The 20,530-nt window shown below is 39.9% G+C and overlaps 1 protein-coding gene across 2 annotated transcripts in view; it reads right to left on the bottom strand.

Annotated features, from left to right (window-relative positions):
• DOCK3 (dedicator of cytokinesis 3) overlaps window positions 1–20,530 on the bottom strand; it is a 196,392-nt gene that overhangs the window by 147,795 nt on the left and 28,067 nt on the right. The window contains exons 3-5 of one of the 2 annotated variants that reach the window (XM_065749928.1): window positions 19,315–19,355; window positions 17,043–17,098; window positions 13,513–13,609 (exon numbers count right to left, since the gene is read on the bottom strand). In XM_065749928.1, coding sequence (XP_065606000.1) covers window positions 13,513–13,609; window positions 17,043–17,098; window positions 19,315–19,355 — 194 coding nt within the window. Of the gene's footprint in view, window positions 1–13,512; window positions 13,610–17,042; window positions 17,099–19,314; window positions 19,356–20,530 lie in introns of those variants that run through there. The other variant, XM_065749929.1, reaches the window with a different exon arrangement.

The raw sequence follows: 20,530 nt of genomic DNA, 5'->3' as shown, positions 1-20,530 counted from the left end.
AAGCTGAGGCATAGTCATAAAATGTCAGAAGTCACATGAAAATGTTTCTCGTGAGCACAAGGCTAACCTTCTCCAGTTCTGTCTGATTTTTAAGCCGAATTGATCTCATGGAGATAGTAAGTACAAAAATAATCAAGTTTCACATCAGAATAACTTGTGGTAACCTATAGAGAAGCACATTATTAGGCTATTACTAACAATATAAAAACTCCTTTTATTAGTAATCACTGATCTGTTACATTAAATTGTACCACTGTGTTAGCGCAGGCAGCATAATCCACCAGAAATGCAAGTTGCTAAGAAAGCCCAGAAGTCCCAGGTGACAGTACACCTGGCTGCCTGCTCCTGCTGCCTCCTCTCCACACACAGTGATGGGTGCTCGTACATGCACGTGGCCTCGTGAAGAATCTCATCTGCCAGAAATACGGCAGCAGAAATCACAATGGCTCACATTCAGCCAGGTGAGTCCCAATGCCCACTGTGCAGCCTCACACACACCAGTGCTGTAAGCAGAGTGTATTAGGAAGCTTTGTTTCTCATAGTTCCTTTTTGCCTGGATGGCCTTTGGCTTCAGCTGGAATAGCACTGCAGCCCCTCCTATGGCAGGAGCAGTAACATTACATCTCTTCCCTGTACACAGTCCCTCAATGCCAAGAAGATACTTTTATTGTTATTATTTTTAACCGAATTAAAATTGGTGAAAAACTTCAACAGAATGAGTCAAGGGTGGGGGAGAGAGGGCAGAAAAAAGAAGGCAAAAAGAAGAAAAGGAAGAAGGAAGGAGAGAAGAATGGAGAAATCTGTGCCAGGCATCCCCTCAGAAGGCTCTGGCCTTCTTGGGGACCTCCACAGAGAGAAGACTCACAGGGTACAGCTTCCTGATTTCCTCTAATAATAATATGAGACAGCTCTGTTAGAAATTCATTTTTTTTTCAATGCACAACCATCTTTCAAAAACCAACCAACCAACCACAGACCAACAGCACCAAACACAGTATCATCTTTTATGGGTGCCCTGAGATGGTACCGTAATTTGGATCAGAATTTCACCCGCACTGTGTGAATGTTTCAGCTCCCTGTCAATCTGCATGGAAGTTCTAAGCTGTCTCTGTGCAACGCTGGCGAGCTGCCCACTTCATCTGTTCCCCAGATCTACTAAAGAACCTGGAAGATGAAGGAAAAGTTACGAACTAAGGTACTAGTTCACTACAACTGTAATGCCATTGGTTTCATCAACAACATCCAATCACATTTATGTTATTCCTAGCGTACTATGCTGGCAATGGACTAACTCCTACATGGTGCCCAGAATACTTGCATCTCTGATGTTTCCAACGCAGATTTATGTGATGACATCCAACAATATTACAGTGAGAGCTGCCATGTCTGCAATTTTTGTCAGCCCTGAGAGAGAAAAACTCACTGTAGCTGTTCCAAGTATGACACCAACAGCCAACAAGAGGCCTGATCAGTTTATTAAAATCTTTCTCCCAACCCTAAGCTTGTCAGCAATGCTGCTAATTCCCATAAAACAAAGTGCCATTCTGTTTATATTATCTAATGTAAGCATAGACAAACGTCAACAGAAAACATCTCTGGGTTGCATCTTAGCACTAAACAGGTCGTAAAGCTCTCCTCTTTCAGGAGGCAAAGCAGTGTCCCCATCGCACCACCTTTCAGCTCCTCTCAGAGCAATTATAAAATGCTTTGTGTACCACTTTTTAGTCACGTAAGTCAATGTTCCTGAAAATTTTCTGTTGCAGGAAAAGGTAAGTCAACACTTATTCTATTTGTTTTCTATCAGTTAGGCTTACAATTAAATAAGAGAAATGTAATTTAGGAAATATGAAATATCCAATAAAATTTGAAGTAGGAGAAAACATTAAAATTTCATCAAAATAAATACACAATTACATCACAGTGGGATTGGCTAGGAAAGTAACCCACATGGAAATCACATAACAAACCCACATTTAAAATCTACATATAGACCAACACATGGACTAACGAGGTCAGACATCAGAAGTCTGTCACCCATGACATTTAGATGAAATACATACAGTATCACTTATACAGAATGCCTTGAAAATTTTTTATTGTTACAATTCATTCTTACCACATCTACCATTATTAATGCTTTTATTTCCAAATAAACTAATTAACTCCATTAACTCTAACAAGATGTTCATAAAAACCTGTTGTTTTTCTTTTGCTTTGTGTTTTTTGTTTGGTTTTTTTAACCGCCTTTCCTTAGCACAGACACAGAGAAGACAACATTAAAAAGAAACCTCTGATGCTATTCTTCACTAGCTTTCCCAGAAAATAAGTTGACTTTCTCTTAGCATATGAGCAAGTATTCCATGTCACATTTCAGAAACATATTAAGCCGAGTCTAAGGTTTTATAGCATGATTCTCTAGCAAGTCCATCTGGCAGCATGAGTAAATCCACCTCAAATCACTAGATGCTCAGTATGCAAAACTCTCACTGCAGAGACGCTGCAGAAGTTTCCCTTCCCACAGACATTAACTAGCCCTGGGCACTTCGTATTCAGCTTGAGCTAATCAGGTCAAGACAAAAATCCTGAAACCAAGTGTTAACAAGTTAGTCCTTAAGAACAATACCTCAGCACTTCTTCAGTACACACTATGACTACAGTGAAGACTTCCAGATCATATGTAAAACAAAATTACTTCATTAACTGCTACCTGAAGTTCTGAGGGATTCAGGAAAAATGAATCATGATTTTTCAAGATTTTTGGTATGGGTATTCCACGTCGTAACATCATGTAGTGCATTTGGAGTTAAAGAGTTAATGCTCCAGCTCCATGGATCTGTGGATCGACAGTTATGGGTGTACCTGTCTCAGAAGAGAACTCCATTCCCCAGAGCACTGTGCGATGCTTTGCATTTTTACGTGTTTACGCTCAGAGGGAAAGATAAAAACTGTCTGCGGTCACAGGACACTCTCTTTCCTTTGGGATCCACTCAGCAGTGGGTGCTCGCTGCCGTCCGCCTTCAGCGTTAGCGTAAGGCCTTTGGTTTGTCGAAATATTTTTATTTGATTTATTAGCTTCAATTCCAATTATATTGTATTATATTGTGTTATTTTGCTTTCTGATATCTATTTAGTAAATTAGCTTTCCTCCTCAGATCGTTGCCTCTGTTTTGTTCCTAGGCCCATCTCCCTTTTCCCTTTCCCCCTTTCCTGGGGCGTGGCTCTGTGGGTCCCCTGCACCAATTGTCACAGAACCAGGTCAAACCAGCCCGGTAAACCGCTGACAAGGAGGAAGACACAGATGGATTTGCAAAATAGGATTACTTTCTTCAACCCACTGGTGGTGTACCTTGACCCACATCAAACACTGAACGCTCTCGGGTAATAGAAGGTATGGAGAAGCAACAGCACGAGGACAAGGACGTTGGGATTTTAACTGCTGAATCAGAAAACAGAAGCAACATGTGCACCCGTGCACAATGAACTGCACACAATAAACTGAGCTACTGCTCACTGAAGAGTTCGCAGAAGTTCAGAAAAGAAACAAGCAAATACTACACCTACATCAAAGAGTTGCAATAATGTAATAACTATAATCCCACATCTCTGAATACCATCCACGTAAGCACCCTGCCCGAAGGCATGAACCACTGGGTGCAGCAGCCAGAAGCAGGAGCTGCAGCAGTGCTGCACAGCCGCTCACTGCCTGCAGGAACCTGCTGCTGCCAGGCAGCACAGCGTGTGAGTTGGGCACTGGGCAGGAGGGGACAGGAAGGGGACAAGCTGCTGCTTCCTGGAGCCTGAAAGGCCCAGCGAGGTATTAAATAGCAGTTCCCCTTCCTCCTTGAAAGGAAGCAATCTGAGCTTCAGTTCTGGATGCTCAGACTGCAGAGCAAGCAGTCACAATTTTCCCCTCGCCTCTAATGACATATCTGAAAGAATAACAATGAGAACTGAAATCTGCCCCAGCAACTGTGATCTAATTTAGATTAAACAGCTAACTGGAATGATAGAAAATATAAAAGGTACCATTACCTCCTCTGCTATGTAAAGGTCTATGAATTTTGACTAATGTCATTTTACCAAGAAAATGACACATAAAGAACTTGGGGGTCAGCATCTTCCAGATGCATGGGAAGTCCTTTCAGCTCAAGTACACTGCAAAATTCACACAGTTTGGTAGAGTGGGAATAGAAAATTTTACAGCTATATTGCCTCTAGAAAACGATGTGAGAAGAGACACGTGCACGCCATCTTCACTGGTGATAAGACTTTCAGCATAAGAGTAGACTCTGAATAAGGCAAATGAAAACTAAGTTTCTTCGGAGCCACAGCTGTTACTTACCCCCTTCTCCCAGAAGTGGCTGACGGTGCCCCTGGCCCCCCAGGCACTTGCTGAGCCCCCACACCCACCAGCCTGCACGTGTGTGTGAGCTGAACGAGGGCTGGGATTACAGCTACTGGAAGCCCCCGACTCAGAGCGCAGGCACACACACCAGCAGGCAGTATCTGGAAACCATGTAATCCTACTTGATTTACACTTCCATTATTTCAGCAGCAATTTTTCTGCAATATGTACTGGATCTCATCTAAACACATCAGCTCTGGAGGTATTGCCAACTGGCACTAAAAAAAATGGTTATTTGTTTCGTAAGTTATTGAGGTGTTCTAAATTCATTTACTTTTAAAATTAACTTTTCATATCATCTGATGGATTTGTTCCCAAAGCAGTACATTTCTTAGGGGTAAAAGTACAGCCATAAGTAATCTTTGCTCTTACTGTAAAGAAAAGCAATAGCAGCTAAAAACTGGAATCAAACTCAGCAATCAGTGTTTCCTAATATTTAATCAATGTTTATGATTAAAACCAGAAATATCTGTATCTGTATCTGTGAAAAATCAGCTGGGGTAAGGCTTGGCACCTACATTTTAAAGGAAAAGGCATATGAAAACAAACACAAGCATCTGAGGAGCTACGGTACAGTTTGCTCCAGGGAACCTCTCTCAATTTTGTTATTTATCTCTCTTTGCATTACTTTTATTTTAAGCAACCTTTATGTGTAAAATCTAGCATGGTAACTTCTACTAAACAATAAAACTTAAGGCAACGTACAGAAGAGATTCTGAAAAGAGAATTCATTTCTCCAATGGCCGTGAATCCCCATTAGCTCAAACAGAATCAATTTAAAATTAAGCGCAAATTCAGTTTTTGAAGATAGCAATCTGCATTTCTTTCTATTTTTTCATTCTATCATTCAGAAGGAACAGATGTTATGAGAAAATTACTCAAGGAGAAAGTCAAGCACTCAAGAAATTGAGAAGAAAAAATAACCGAAATTAGCCCACACTCCAGCACGTATGCTTTATAACAGTTTTTAAATGCATGGCCACCAGAATCCCTTTACTCTGACCAATTAATCACAGAATCACAGAATGGCCTGGGTTGAAAAGAACCTCAAAGAACATCCTGTTTCTCCCCCCTGCCATGGGCAGGGTCACCAGCCACGAGAGCAGGCTGCCCAGAGCCACATCCAGCCTTGCCCTGAATGCCTCCAGGGATGGGGCATCCACAACCTCTCTGGGCAACCTGTTCCAGTGTGTCACCACCCACCAAACATCCAACCTCAATCTCCCCTGGCTTAGTTTAAAACCATTCCCCCTTGTCCCTACCACTATCAACCCATAAACAGTCACTCCCCTTCCTGTTTATATGCTCTCTTTGTTAATGAACATCCATCTCTCTAACCTCTGCAGCCCAATGCTAATGCCTTCAGCTTACTGCAAACTAATCAAATGTATTCGAAAGAGTTCTGCATTGCATTCAGCATCCAAGTGCTTAAAATCTATAACAGTTTTGCAAACATACATTCAAGATCAGAAATCATCTATTATCTTCCTGGTTTTCCTGAGAGATCCACTAATTCTGAGGGACTAACTTGTGATCTCTCCCCTAATATCTTCATGGAAGAAGGTCCCAACCTCAGGGAGTGCTCCGTTTTTTCGGTTGTTGCTTTTCAAGCATGGCTCTCCCTCCTTCAGGAGCCCTTTGTTAGCAACCACTGTTCATCATACAACAGTTGTAGCATATGACAGAAGGGAGGGGGTTTGCAGCCTCATTACCACATACCATATGGCAAATGACCGCAAAATGAAAGGTCTTAACAGGCTCTTAAAGAAAAAGCAGACTGAACTGAGACCAGAGGCATTCCCCTGGTTCTTGAATGCTTATTTTCGGATGTCTACTTACACACTGAAAACAGTTTGTGTTATTTACCAATTGTCTCTGCAATATATCCATAACCACATAGCTGGAAGGTGAAGAAAGAAGGCTGAAGTCTTTAATAACTATACTGAATGTTTTAATTTGACCTCGATACCGCATGCAAATACTAGTACCTAGCCATTTGTCACACTTACCACTGCGTTTTCAAATCAGGATGCTTTTCTTTCCTGTCTGTTTAGGAGGACACAATGACCAGCAACTATCTCCTGCCCAGCCAAATGCAACAGTGCAGTGAGTAATCAAACCTGGCATGCCAAGTGCTAGCTGCTCACCACTGCAGCTACAGCTACAGCCTTTGGGAGGTTGCAGTTTTTAGTAGGGAATAATTTTTATTATTAAACTTCCCACCCGTTAAACTTCCTGCTACACATCCTGTTTAGAAAACTTATTTTAATATTTTTATGTTAAAACATAACAACAGGTATTACATATTAGCTACCTATTCACGTGTAATTCTTAAGGATAGAAACAACAGGAAGTAACAAACCAGGACAAGGGTGAAGGACACTTCTCAACACCACATGGACAACAGTGCCTTACAGGCTGCCAAAAAGACAGATGTTCTTTGCTTTTCTAATAAACAAAAATAAAATCTGTCTTCTATAAAACGAAATCCAACAAACTGCCTTTTTAGTTCCAACAAATGCCCACTGGGGATGATCCATCTTTGTCCTCCTGAGCTCTAGGCATGCACACAAGCTCACTGGCTCACTCAAGAACGCCAGACTGCTGGTTTCCCTTACCCACATTTTCCTCCATTCTCTCGTTCTCTGTCCTTAAACAGAGAACAAAACCCAAAGTGTCATCTTCTTCAAGATACATCTCTAGAAGCCTGCAGTCAAACTACACCACTTCTCTCTTCCAAAAGCTGTTTCTGTGATAACACCATACTGGGAACAGCCCAGGCGAGCCCCCTGCTGCCGATGATGAACCTCAAATCCTGATCAGACTTTTGGGCTGAAACCTTTCTCTCTTCTAACACAATAAAGAGTTCAGTTTGTATATAGCACAAAAGCAATGAATTGAAAGCATCTGCAAGTCAGCCACTGCTTTCCCTCAGTAACTTCTTGTTTCCCTGCTGATTGTCTGTTCTCACCTCATGTTGAGCCAACATTCAATAAACTCAAATTCCTGTCTTCTGACATTGCACACACAATTTAAATGGGTATTGTTGTTTGCAGCATATGGTAGATTGGACAAAGCTCTTAACTACAAACTAGCTTGTTCTTTAAAAACTGAATGGAAACTACAAAAATAAAAAGGTATTTTGCAATGAATTTCAGCATTAGGAAAGGCAGCCTTCTACTTTCCAAAATAAAAGAGAATATTATGATATTCCACATTAAATAATGCTTCTTTCACAAAGCAAGAAAGAAATTATAAAAACACTGTGTACAGTCTGTCACTGTAAGACTTGTCAAGGACACCCAAAAGTGACTTGCACTTAAGTGCCTTTATTTTAAAAACCTACTGAAATCTATCCATCTCCATGGCAACTCAAAGCATGTACTCCTCCCATACAATATGATTAAAACTTCTTGTGAGTTCTGTTTTACAGACAAGCTTTTGGTATTACAAAACCAAACATTACTGTATCTATATCTGAACCTCTACGTGGATGCCAATGAAATGCGAAACATGCTGCATGTACTGCTGCTTGTTACACTGCTCTTGAAATCAAACTTCCCATTAATTCTGTGGTCATCCAAGGCAAGGAAATTTCAATCCAATTACTGTAGTTTTTCAAATATGAATGCTGTAAGACCTGTTTACAAATGATTCTTATTTTATTCTTGTCAAAATCTATGCTTCTTTCAATTCTTCAGAACTCCCAGACTTCTACAAATCACTACAAAGAACCAACAGAATTAATTTTCTTAAAACTACAGAATACAAAGAGTAAATACAGGAATGCTTTATCTCCAAATACAAAGCACTTCAGTGAACTTCAGCAAGTTGGTGCCGAAGAAGAGATGTTCTGAAACTGACTGTATTTTATGGCAGTGACCTAATAAATAGTAAATGCAGATTCTAACTGAGGCCCATTCCAGAGACAAAACGCAGAATTCACGACAAGATCTTCAAAAAGAACTATACGTAATAAGTAAATGCAACTCTCAGTTGAACAAAGCATGTAGACTTCACTCAACTTTCCAAAAACAATGTTTCTAAGCAGCACAATCCTCTACAATTTATGATTGAGTTTATTCTTTAAGATGTTGAGTAGAGCGACATAAAACATGCCACGACACTTCATCTCCAGCTTCCCCTTCCATGACCAAACGTACTGGATTATAAAGATATCCCCCTTACACACACAGCAGTGTTCATCACGCTCCAAACCATTCTGCACACACCTTTCACAATCCAATCAAGAAAATGTTCAAGTATTTTCTAGTAATCAAATGGCAAGTCAGCTAAAAACCTTTGATTAGGGTTGCTAAGCAATCAGATGTTTCCTCAGTGCATTCTCTGAGAAGATGAAGAAGTAGATGCAACCCACAGTGGAAATAATTCCTCTTTGCTTCTTTCATGTTCAGCGCAGCGCTTCGTAAGACCATCAGGTGTCACACTCACAGACAAGTTCCTGGGCACTCCATAAGATCCACTGTCCATTGTAATCATGAAAAATACAAAACACTTCCACAATGCCATCAAACATAGGACATGAGATGACTGAGTTTTATGCTAGCATCAACCTGGGCCAGGCTTGCTCCTAAGACTCCTTCCAAACACCTTTTTCACAATGCTTGAACTATCACAGTAACGGAGTTTCCTGTCTGCAGGTAACACTGAACTGGCTCAGAATGGGGAGAAGTGACCACACAATGTTTCCAAAGATGAGTTTTGAACTAACACTCCTCTGCAGTAGCCAGGGAAGCCGTACAGCACAAAGATCAGCTCCAATTGCACCATGTCCTTTTGCTCACTCCTATACAACACAGGAGTACCAGAACATTTAAAAGGAGCCAACAGGAATTGTCTTTAAACTCAGCTGGCAAAGAATTTCACCAATTCCCAGTGGCCTGGATCTTATTCCACACTCTTCCCCCCGGCTCTCCTTCTGCAGGAGAGTAGCATATTACACTTATTGATCTGACCAAATTCTAAATTGGGCAGTTATGTTCGGTCTCTCTGCAGCATTCTGCTATTTCAACAGAAATAATCCCCACATCACATTTTAAACTCTGAGGAATTTCTTTTTACTGCTAAAATAGCTACTGTGCTCCACCTATGAGTTGCAGTATCTCTTAAGCTGACTTAAGAACTCACAGGAGTCTTGTTTGACCTAATTAACTAAACCTGACGGAGAACTTGAAGATCCTTTATTTAGAAGTAGTGTAAAATAACAAATCTTATCAACACCTACAGGGTAAAAGAAAGCTATCCACCTTATGGCATGATTGGAAAGTCTTTGGAAGTCATATTCTAGTCTGGGCAACAGCCTGACAGCTACACAAATGCAGGTCATCAAAACAAATGCAATTCTGCATCTTTACCCAGCTTTGTACATTCAGAAGTCACTCCTGAAGATTTTGTTTTGTTTTGTTTTCTTTTTCTGTTCTGTCTTATCTCTTTAGAGTACTCACAAGAATAAGCTCAGCTTCCCATAGTAGTACTTACAATAACTCTTATTTTTATTTTCTCTCCCAGTACATATGAAGTGCAATATCAGAGAAGGGAACTCTGGTAACTTCTCCGTATAGACCTTTGTAATATTAAAAAGGGACAAGCTGAACTTGCTTTTAAAATTCTTAGGCTTCCCAGAGAAGGAAAAAGGTATATTGTCCAAATTAACCTTAAACAACAACACAGAGTATATGCACCAAGAATAACACAAAAGCAGTGCCATACACTTAGTGACTATATACATATGTGCATACACACACATGGACATCTGGTCAGTTACTGTTATCAGAAACTCCACCCATGATATGAGCAACTCAGTAAACAGTGTTTACATAGCACGGATTTAAAACATTTGGTTCCTGGTTACTCCTTCCCAAAAACTTCACATAATGGTGATACAAGCAGGAAAATCCTAAGTCAGTAGGTTACAGGGAAGGGTGGCCTCTGGGACACAAAGCAGCTCCTGATCCTGCACTCATCTGCAAAGCCTGCAGACAGGCAGGTAAGTTGGAAAACTAGTTTATCTGCCAGTACTGGGACACTGCGTGTGCACAGACTACTTATTCAAATAGAAAAAAAGAAACACTCTTTTTTATCCCAAAACTAAAAAAAAAGCATTTATTGTTTTAGAAATTAATATTAAATATTAAGTATCTGTTACAGATTACTCCAAGTAACTGTTAGATGGGCATACAGTTTTTAACCAGATTACCACTAACGTTACAAAAAACATTCAATATAAGCTACCAAAACCCTTGAACAGATTTCCTCCTGCCTTTCATATCAGTATTACTCGCACCCCTACACCTTTCCAGGCAGAGAGAAACCTCCCGTACTGTCAGAAATAATATTGCTTTCTTAGCACTTGGAGATGCTCTCAGTAGTTGGACTGTGATACTATGAAGCACAGAACACCAGCATGCATCACCTTATTTCCACTTCATTTAAGCACAGTCTTTCCTTAAGAACTCATTGCATATAAATGTCTTTTTCTCTACTGTCTCAGCTTCTAGTTCTAGTAACACAATTATATATCTTTCACGTTGCCAGCAGAAATCATAAGACTACCACAACACTCTGGTACTCTGGCTCATCTTTCCAGTATGTATTTTATAGTCTACAAGCAGAAAGTACTGCACAGCTCCTAACTCAAAGCTATTCGAGCTTCCCTGCTTCCAGTACTTTACATGACTTCATTTTCTACAATGGTTTCTCAAACCTGAGCTTTGCTTTACCCTCCCTCTTTCTTAGCTTTCTCCTCCTCACTCCAGATTCTTTCAGCTGAGCCCTTTTGTCCTGGAACATCAGAGCACTTGTTTTCAAGCAGTGTTTTAGTTGCTCCAGGCTTCCCAGATTTCACATTCCTGAGTCTATTTCTTAACTGAGAGGCACACAGAAACCTTACAATGCACCCCAACTGTAGCAGTACCCAGGAAGGTTCTTGGAATTTTCTAATTAAGACAAATTCATCTTTCAGACTATAATCCAAGCAAGAAGTCTGCCAAAACACAAGACAAACAGCTCAGCCTATTCAGAGCTACGGAAAGGTGCTCTACATTTTGTTTGGTGGTTGTCTATGACGTAACAGTACTGCACTGCAGAGGTGCCTACTGCTGCCATTTATAGGCACTGACCTACTGAAAACATCTGCACTAACCACCAGCGTGTTAACTTCCCCTACAGTTCAGAACTTTTTGACAAGGCACAGCAGAGTGATGAATAACATTAATTAGATTTCTTAAATGATTCATATTACAACTCAGGATTAATAAAAATTTCTGCTGCTGCTGACCTAACACTAAGCAAGCATTTCTCTTCAGTCCCTTAACACAGTTTACTATGTGACATCACTGTTTAATTGCTAGTGGGACACCATCCCAGCACTGCCACATCCATCTGTACGCCTCTCTACAATTCCTCAGGCATCACAAAGATATTCTGTGACCTTTGTGACTTCTGATAACCCCTTAACAACAGGGGAGCTTGTTCCTTCATGTCATGAAAGCTATACTACCACATCAGCAGCACCAAACATAAGAAAACTTTAATTTTACTGTGAAGGTGGTCAAACTGACAGCTTTGCCCAGTTACAGTCTCTGCTGCAAAGATGATCAAAATTTCACTGGACTCCACTGTGGGCAACATGCTCTGCCTGGACTCTGCTGTGTAAGCAGCCAACGGGATGGTCTGAAGAGGTCCCCTCCAACCTACATGATTTTGTGATAATTTCTATGTTATTTTTTGTTTGATTTCAGAGGGAAAAAGCAACATAATTTTCCCTCACTCAAGAAGATTTGCAAGCTTGTTTTCCGAAGCAGATGCCTGCTTCCCAAATGATACGAAACAAGTAAATTTTTTCCCCTGTTATTTAAGAATACAATAACTTTGTGTGCAACTTTATAAGTGTAATGAGCTAGAATAGAAAGCAGTCCCAGAAATAGAGACATTAAATGAAAGTTTATAGCTAGAGCTTTCTTTTCCCTCTCATCAAAACATAGCTATAACAATCAAAAAGAAATAGATTAGTAGAATGGAAGTTTAACTCATTTCTAAGTAAAATAATTCTCCTTTCTCAGCTTCAATGCTATTGCTAGCAATACTGTTGCCTCTTTCACAAGACATTGGGGAGAGTGAAAAATCTACCTTAAAGAATGAAAGCACACAACATTTGGAATGGAAAAAATACAAGGAGCAATGGGTGTGAAAGTGGTACTCAGAAGATTGTATATCGCGTGTGCCAGAGTAGAATAAGTGGAAGCAACAGAAGGAAAGGTAATTTCATAATAGACTTGGTTGCTTTTTGAAGGCAGTAAGGAACGGGACTCACTGTGCTAGAGACATGCTAGACTCATCTTTTCTGTTTATATTTCCCAAATACCTAACTACTAATACTTCAGGTTTAAGTAAGTTTCTACATAGAGGCATTTCTCTAAACTAAAGAAAGAAAGAAAATTCTTGAAATACCCAGAGTTCTTGGTCCTAAGTCAATAGTTACAGATTATCATGACTAAGAAAAAGAATGTAAACAAAAAGGAAAACAGTATTTCCAAATATGCAGGTTTCTTATTTGCTGTTCCATAGGATCTGGCCATTAAAAACAGTACTAATGGAATATAATGAAAGCAGAGCTAGGTGACATTGTCTGTCAGCAACTGAAAATTATATAAAATAGATGAGTAAACTTGACTGTTTATTTTTAATACTGAAGGAACAATAATATGGAAAGGCTTCTGTTTGAGTTCTTCCTCTATTAAAACCCCAGACACTAAAACAAATACAGACTGTGCTGAGTAATTCTTCGAGGGAACTCACAGAAATATTCCATTTTGATGTTACTAAACACATTTATCTACTTAAGAACACGATTTAAACAATGAAGGTTACAGATATGAAGGCAAAATTTCAAAGCTGCTAGAGTTTCCAGAATAGTCCACGTGAATTTCAAATTATCAGGGCTTCTATAGTTATCCACTCCCCCCAGACAAAATTTAATCTACAGTTTTATTTCATGTTTATTTCCTAATGAACTGGAAAGCATGCAGCATGTCTCTCATTCAGGGTATCTGAAAAATGCTGTGCAATGAGTAGAGTACTGTTCTTACCACATACAGCTGTTTCCAGAGCACAGCCCATTCCTGTAGTGTTGCTGTGACCTCAGTCACAACAGAATCTTCAAGTGGCACAACTGTTTCATATTGCCTAGGCAAGAAGAGGACAAAAATTAGGAGAGTTACTCTGGAAAAGGTATAAATAAGTACCAGCGCAGTTATTTGAAGAACATTAACAGTGACATTTTTTGAGCTCTCAAAGAACAATGTTTTAGGAGTAACATTTTGTCTATTATAACACTCAAACATGACCAGCTTCCTATCACATTACATTCCTCCATTACATTCCCAGGAATTTGCTTATGTGAAGCATTTTCTAGTTACATGCTCAATATTTAAACCATTCTGAGGTCAGTGAAAGCACCTCTTGTGATCACAGCATGTTAAATTACTTTGTCTGTAAACGGGGTCCTTCCGTTTGTGTTCCATCTAATCCAGTCCGACACTTTTATCCCCCTGAGGAGCATGCTGGCCAGGACCAAACACCCAGAACATCTACCCTTTATGAACCTTCCCTAATCTGAAGGCTTCTTCAGCACTGGATTTCAGAGAAACCTAAACAGGCTATCCTCTAACCAGAATAACAGAACTCATCCCTTTGCAGTCACAGTCTTCCTTACCAATGGCAGGAGCAGCACAGCACTCTTCCTTCATTACACTAAGAATGTGATATTTAACATACATATAACTATACAACGTGCTATCTGACCTGCCCTTTATGTTGAACAATATTACAGACAAATGGTGGCAGGGAGGATGAAGTTAATGGCCTACAACGTGCCAGGGAAGGTTTAGGTTGACAGTTCAGTTTGGTGGTTAGACACAATGGTCTATAAGGTCTTCTCCAAGCTAAATGAATCTATGATTCAATGATTTTAAGTCACTGTGTTTCTGTGTTTCCCTGGTGTAGAGAACTAAGTTCCAATACTCCATTTCTAAGCTACAAAAATAAATTCACATCAACAACGTAAGTAAATAGGTTCATAGGTTCATAAGGTTGGAAAGGACCTACAAGATCATCTAGTCCAACCATCCTCCTATCACTGTCCCTACCCAACTACTAAATCAAATCCCTTAGCACCTCATCTAAATGCTTCTTGAACAGCGCTAGGGATGGTGCCTCACCCACCTCCCTAGGCAGGCCATCCCAGTGCCTGACCACTCTTTCAGAGAAAAAATGTTTCCTCAGGTCTAATCTAAATCTTCCCCGGCGCAACTTGTGGCCATTCCCTCTCATCCTGTCGTTATTTATCAGGGAGAAGAGGCCCACCCCCTCCTCACCACAACCCCCCTTCAGGAAGAGGTAGAGTGCAATAAGGTCTCCTCTGAGCCTCCTCTTCTCCAGACTAAGCAATCCCAGCTTATGGGATAAAAATTTTATGTTATTTCAAAATACATGCACATTAGAAACATCACCATCTTCAAAACCTGATGTGGCAATATTAGGTATGCATTCAACCTATTAAAACTGGGACTGGAAAGCCCCAGGACAGTAAGGCAGACTTTTCTATTATGATGCTAATGACCTTACCCTTCCCACTCAAAAACTAACACCTGGCATCTGAGAATCTGCCCTCCTCTACTACAGCACTTCTTCAAATACAGACAAAGTGAAAGGCTAGGAAATCTCTATTCGTGTTTAAACACATCTCCACAGAACACACTTGCAATCTGAAGGATGACACTAAGAATATGATGAAAAGCCAACATCTACTCTTTAGCTCATATTCAAAGATCAATTTCATGGTTAAATAAAGATTCTGTATTTAGTACACACCATCAAAATGTTGCTTGACACTAACAACGTTAAAGAAGCAGCCAACCATTTTTGCTGAAACTTTAATTCTGTTCAGATTGTTGAGAATACCATTACAGTGAAGGGACTCGACAGTTCAACATTTCTTTAAGAAACCACAGAAGACTAAAGGATAAAATCTACAAGATACTTCAGCCAAAATGAGAAAAAGAATATGAAAACCTAAGAAAAGCATTGTTCTGAAGAATATTTTTACAAACAGATTTACAAATTGCTTGGTGTGAGTAAAAACAAACCATTCTGGAAGACTAGCCTTCAACAATATGGCTGGATTTACTAAGTATGCAGGACTGCACTGCAGCATTTCAATAAAATGCTTTGCATTCCCATAACTATAACTTCTTCTATATTATAAATATATACTCATGACATTACATTTGAGTTATAACTCAAAAATAAGAATAGCACATACTATGCTTTGTTATTTTACAAGTGTTCCTACCAATACTTGGAATATGTTCTTAAATACAAAAAATAAGAATAGCACATACTATGCTTTGTTATTTTACAAGTGTTCCTACCAATACTTGGAATATGTTCTTAAATACAGGGGCAGAATTGTATTTATTTATTTTTACCAATGCATGGCAAACGATCTCTGAGTCAGAACTGTATCACATTCTGCTATATCAATTGGTATACCAATCTTAGATACTTATTTTTAAAAAACAGTAATAATCGTTCAACTGAGAATCCAAATATCCTGAACTGGTTGCTCTTCATGAATTCTGAATTAACCTCAAGCACTAGTAACAATAAATTGCAGGAAATTATTCTTTTCCATAAGGAGAGTACACATCAGGAGCAGTCACTTCATACAAAATATCTGTTTTCTTGCACCCCAAAGTTATGAAGCATCCATGCCTACTGCTGCCCTTAGAAACAGTCCATTTGAGAATAATCACATAATGCAAGACTATCAGAAGTCACATCTTTTTCTGCAGGCACTTCACTAAATGCCATCTTTTAGTTTTATCTTCCACATTTAACCTTCCACCTTGGGCAACCGTCTGAAATGCTTCACTTTTAATTCTCCCCACAACAGTCCTAATGTAGAAAATGTAGATAACAGCAGTCCTGAGCACACAGGAGCCGCAGTCAACCCCGCAGGAAACTGCAGTAAGAGCTCTGACATCATGTCACTATCAGCACTGCTATTCACATTAACTAAATTAACCCTACGCCTAATAAGCCCTTCTGCTGCAGTGAAGGCAAAAGATAATTCAGCAGAGCATACTTTAGTCGTTCTCTGGGGTGAGGTGTGGGGGCTGGATGTTTCTGAAAAGTTTCAAAGTAGCATAGTTACCTTGTCAGCTATATATGGATGAAAATCTGTTGAGAAATGAGATCTGCAGCCTACGTGCCAGTGCCTCCCTAACAAACAGAATAGAATATAGAATTCTGCCAGCGAGGAGCAACAAGAAATTAAAAATATAAATAGAATTCTTTAAAATGGGTGCATATCAGGCAATGCCTCTGAAGCCCTGATTTTATGAGCAAAAGCAAAAAGGAGCAAATAACAGAACTGCTTCCTGCAACATTAAAAACAATAAAAAAAAACAAGGAATTTATGATAGAGCATTGCAGAAGAACGTTTAAATTTCAGAACTTAATAAACACAAGCTACAATTACATTTTAGTATCTCTTTCTTAGATTCCCTTCTAAAAGAAAAAACGTAGTTTCTTAAAAGAAGGAAAACCCACTCACCCTCTGTTACTGACAATTGCCTTTTTCAAGTGAATATAGTTAGCAGGAAAAATCCCCTGCAAGAGAGAAAAGCCTGCAAGTTAGAGAAACAACACTTGCATACGTATATTAACACTAAAAACTGCAACTTATTTATATACATATACCATTGCCAGTACACCATATTAACACCCTTTCCCTCATCACTGTGCCAAAGACACTGCCACAGAGCCAAGTCAGCATTCAAACTGGACATGGTCTATCAATGTAGTTTATTTTAGGACAGGGCAGCACACTGAATCAAACCTCTCTCCTGAAGTCAGTTTCTTCAAAGCAAAGTTTTGCAAGTCTATTAAATAAAAATATCATACCAACACATGCCAAGTAGATTTCATCCCCCACAGCTCCTGAGGTGCTCAGAAACACTGTTCTATGTGAAATGTCCTCTGGCATAAAAACAGTGGGTAAGCCAACTACACCCAAATGAGAAGTCATTCTAAGCCTACATGCTGTTGCTTTGGTATGGACAAGACCAAAATAAAGGATCTACATTTAGCAAAATTTCTTCATGCTGCAAAGAGTCTGTAAGCCCAATAACTTGCTAACAGGTGATAAGCAAACAGGCATGAGGTGTGACAAGCAGAAAGAGCTCTGCAAAATGAGCAGCTCGCAGTTAGCAGGAAGGAATGAAGGACAGCAGTAACAACCAGGGATGCTGACTGCAGAGATGCAAGCTAGCTAGCACAAGTGACGGTTGTGCAGCTCACAGCGTGACATCAGCACAACTCCAGGCCTCCCCTTCAGCACACTGCATTACTTAAGTGACAAGGGGCCTAGGCTTAAAACAAAACATCCACCATCCAATTTGCGACTAGCCCCTGTCCCAATCTTTCACTGAGGAAAGAAGCATTTTATTACCTGCACACCTCAGGCTATCCTCTTTCTAGCAAAGAACTGCCTAAACCCACCCAGCACAGCTCCAGGTGTTTGCCTTTCGCTGCTTCCATGACAGATGGGCTCTAACTCAGACTGTTCTATCAAGAGATGAAAAGAGAGGAAAATGGGTAATTTAAACCAAAATCTCTATCACACCCCATCACCTCTGTAAAAAAAGCCCCATATGCCCAGAGCAGCCTCAGCTGGTTTGTAAGAATGTGCACCCCAGTGGGCAACAGGAGATCAGCAGTGCTAATCTGCAGGTGAGGAACAGCAGTCAGCCACTCACAATCATTTCCATAATCAGTGTGAGCTTTTCAATTTTTAGAACATTAAAACTGTATAATAACCCAGGAAGACATTTATTCAGGATGGTGAGAGTTTGGAAAGGAACGTAAAGAAAATGGTATTCAAAAGGCTCAGGAAAAATCCTCCATTCCGATAGGCATGTTTGACATTGCAGAAGAAATAGAGATTAAACAAACAGTACTGGCCTCGTGGAGAAGAAAAGTAAATTATTTCAGCCCCACAAAAATCTGGAGAAAAAAGGAAATGCTACTTCAGTTTCTTGTCTGGTTCCCTTCCAATCCATGCTTTCTACTTCTGTGATCCTGCACTGCTACCTATGAAACCAAGGCAGGTAGGAAGGGCACACAGATCAAAACTGCACGTACTCAAGCAGAAGAGGTAGCAGTGCACACAAAACAAGCAGTGGCATTTTCACAAAGAGAGGACTGCATTCATGTGAACAATTTCAGTAACAACAGAAAAAAAAGTAGTCTGAAGCATGAGGAATCAAATGCCCTTCTATTTTGAAGCACAAACTGTATTTACACCAGAAGACAATGCAGGAGAGAACTGCTTACTTGTCTGGATACATACATTTATATAAATATACATGCACTCATCAGAACAGTCAAAGAAGTTCAAGTAAAAAAAAAGGTTACAACTGGAAAATAACCAAATGAAGTAATTAAACAGTAAAAATCTGAAACAATGAACCCTTATCAGACATTTTTCCATAATTGCCTTAAAATGATAAAGCAAATTATTAAATGTCTTCTTTAAGAACCTTCATTAAGCAGAGTAGGAACACCCTCCTATGGTTTTCCAGGAGTCATATGGAATCTGGTCATGGTCAAACTGGATGAGATTTACAAGTATTAGACAGGTTTAATGGTACACATCAGGAAGATCTCTGACTTTGGGGTGACAAGTAATGTCCTCTAAATTTAGAAAATAAATCTGATCTCATCACCTGAAGAAAGTGAGAGGTAAGCACAATCTCAGGTAGTAACAGCTAACAGGGCTGCAACAGCAGAACAGAGACAATCTACCAGTAAATCAAAAGACTTACCTTCACATTGGGCTTCTTAATGGAAACACCTCTGTACCACCCTACAACCAGAGAAAACACACAACGTTACATTCCGGCACTGCAGCTGTTACAGAGAAGCAAGCTGACCAGAAACAGTACAATCACTGAGATCATCTCAAAACCACCATCAAACCACACATCAGACTTCAAAATATTGTTTTGTTTGGCTCTGCAATAATGACAAGCAATTAAGGATTTGGAATGCTCCTATTTCTTCCATCAGGAATAAAAGCAACTCAGCACATTTGGTCACTTCACTAACAATAGTAAGCTACCATTAAAAGATGTGCTCAGCATGCAAACTGCAAATGTCTTTCCCAGGTGCTGGTACAGGAGTCTCATCCTAGTATTTACCATAATCAAAAACCCAGGCTCCAAAAACCTATTCTTTTAAAGACAAGAAAAGCCATTACCATACATTTCTAGCATTGTTTAAACAAATATAAATCCTTTGGATGTGTCTGGTCTTATGTCTGCCTCAAGAAAAGACTTCAGGATCTCATTTCACAAATCCAATTACCATTCCTGCATGCCCCATCAGATAACAGCCCCAGACAGGACTATACATCAGGAGTAAGAGCCAAAGCTACGAGTCCAACAGAAGAACCCAATTACTTGCATTTTACAGAGGTGGAATTAATGTCACTGCATCAGAGGAATTCATCTAGGAAAAAAAATATTAAAGCTCTAAAATCACCATTCAGTTTAACCATGAAAGAGAAGCGCGTTCAAGTCAGCGCTGCAGAAGAGCAACTATTCCTCCTCATAACACACAAAATTACCAGGAATTGGTGTTACAAACATGCTGCTCTCCTCCCCTGTGGCTCTGGTGCACTGCAGCCCTGTGCCTGGCCCACCCCAGAGGCACAGCAGTGCCCCCCCTGCCCAGCAGAAAGCTCCGAGTCACGTTCAATTTCCAGTGATTTATTGCTTGTTAATGAACTAGGGAGAAAGATGGGATTGAAAACTCAGAAACAGAAAAAGGTGGCTAAGAAGTGGCATTAATTTTATGAATAAGTTAATGTGAATCAGGTGTAGGCATGCACAGCCTAGTGAAGTTTTAGTAAGTGATGTAAAAATTTGAGGACAGATGACATTAGCATGTAGGTCTTGTGTCAGAAAACTTACATCCTCTACAGAGAAAGGCTGTGCTTCATGGACATTCTACTACCCCGCTTTCCTTTCCAGCAGCTCA

This window comes from Cyrtonyx montezumae, unplaced genomic scaffold (assembly GCF_038088225.1).
Source record: "Cyrtonyx montezumae isolate F1298 unplaced genomic scaffold, pur_monq_1.0 scaffold_6, whole genome shotgun sequence".
In the NCBI taxonomy this organism is placed as follows: Eukaryota; Metazoa; Chordata; class Aves; order Galliformes; family Odontophoridae; genus Cyrtonyx; species Cyrtonyx montezumae.
Note: the sequence above shows the minus strand (reverse complement) of the source record. Positions and strands in the feature narration are given on the sequence as shown.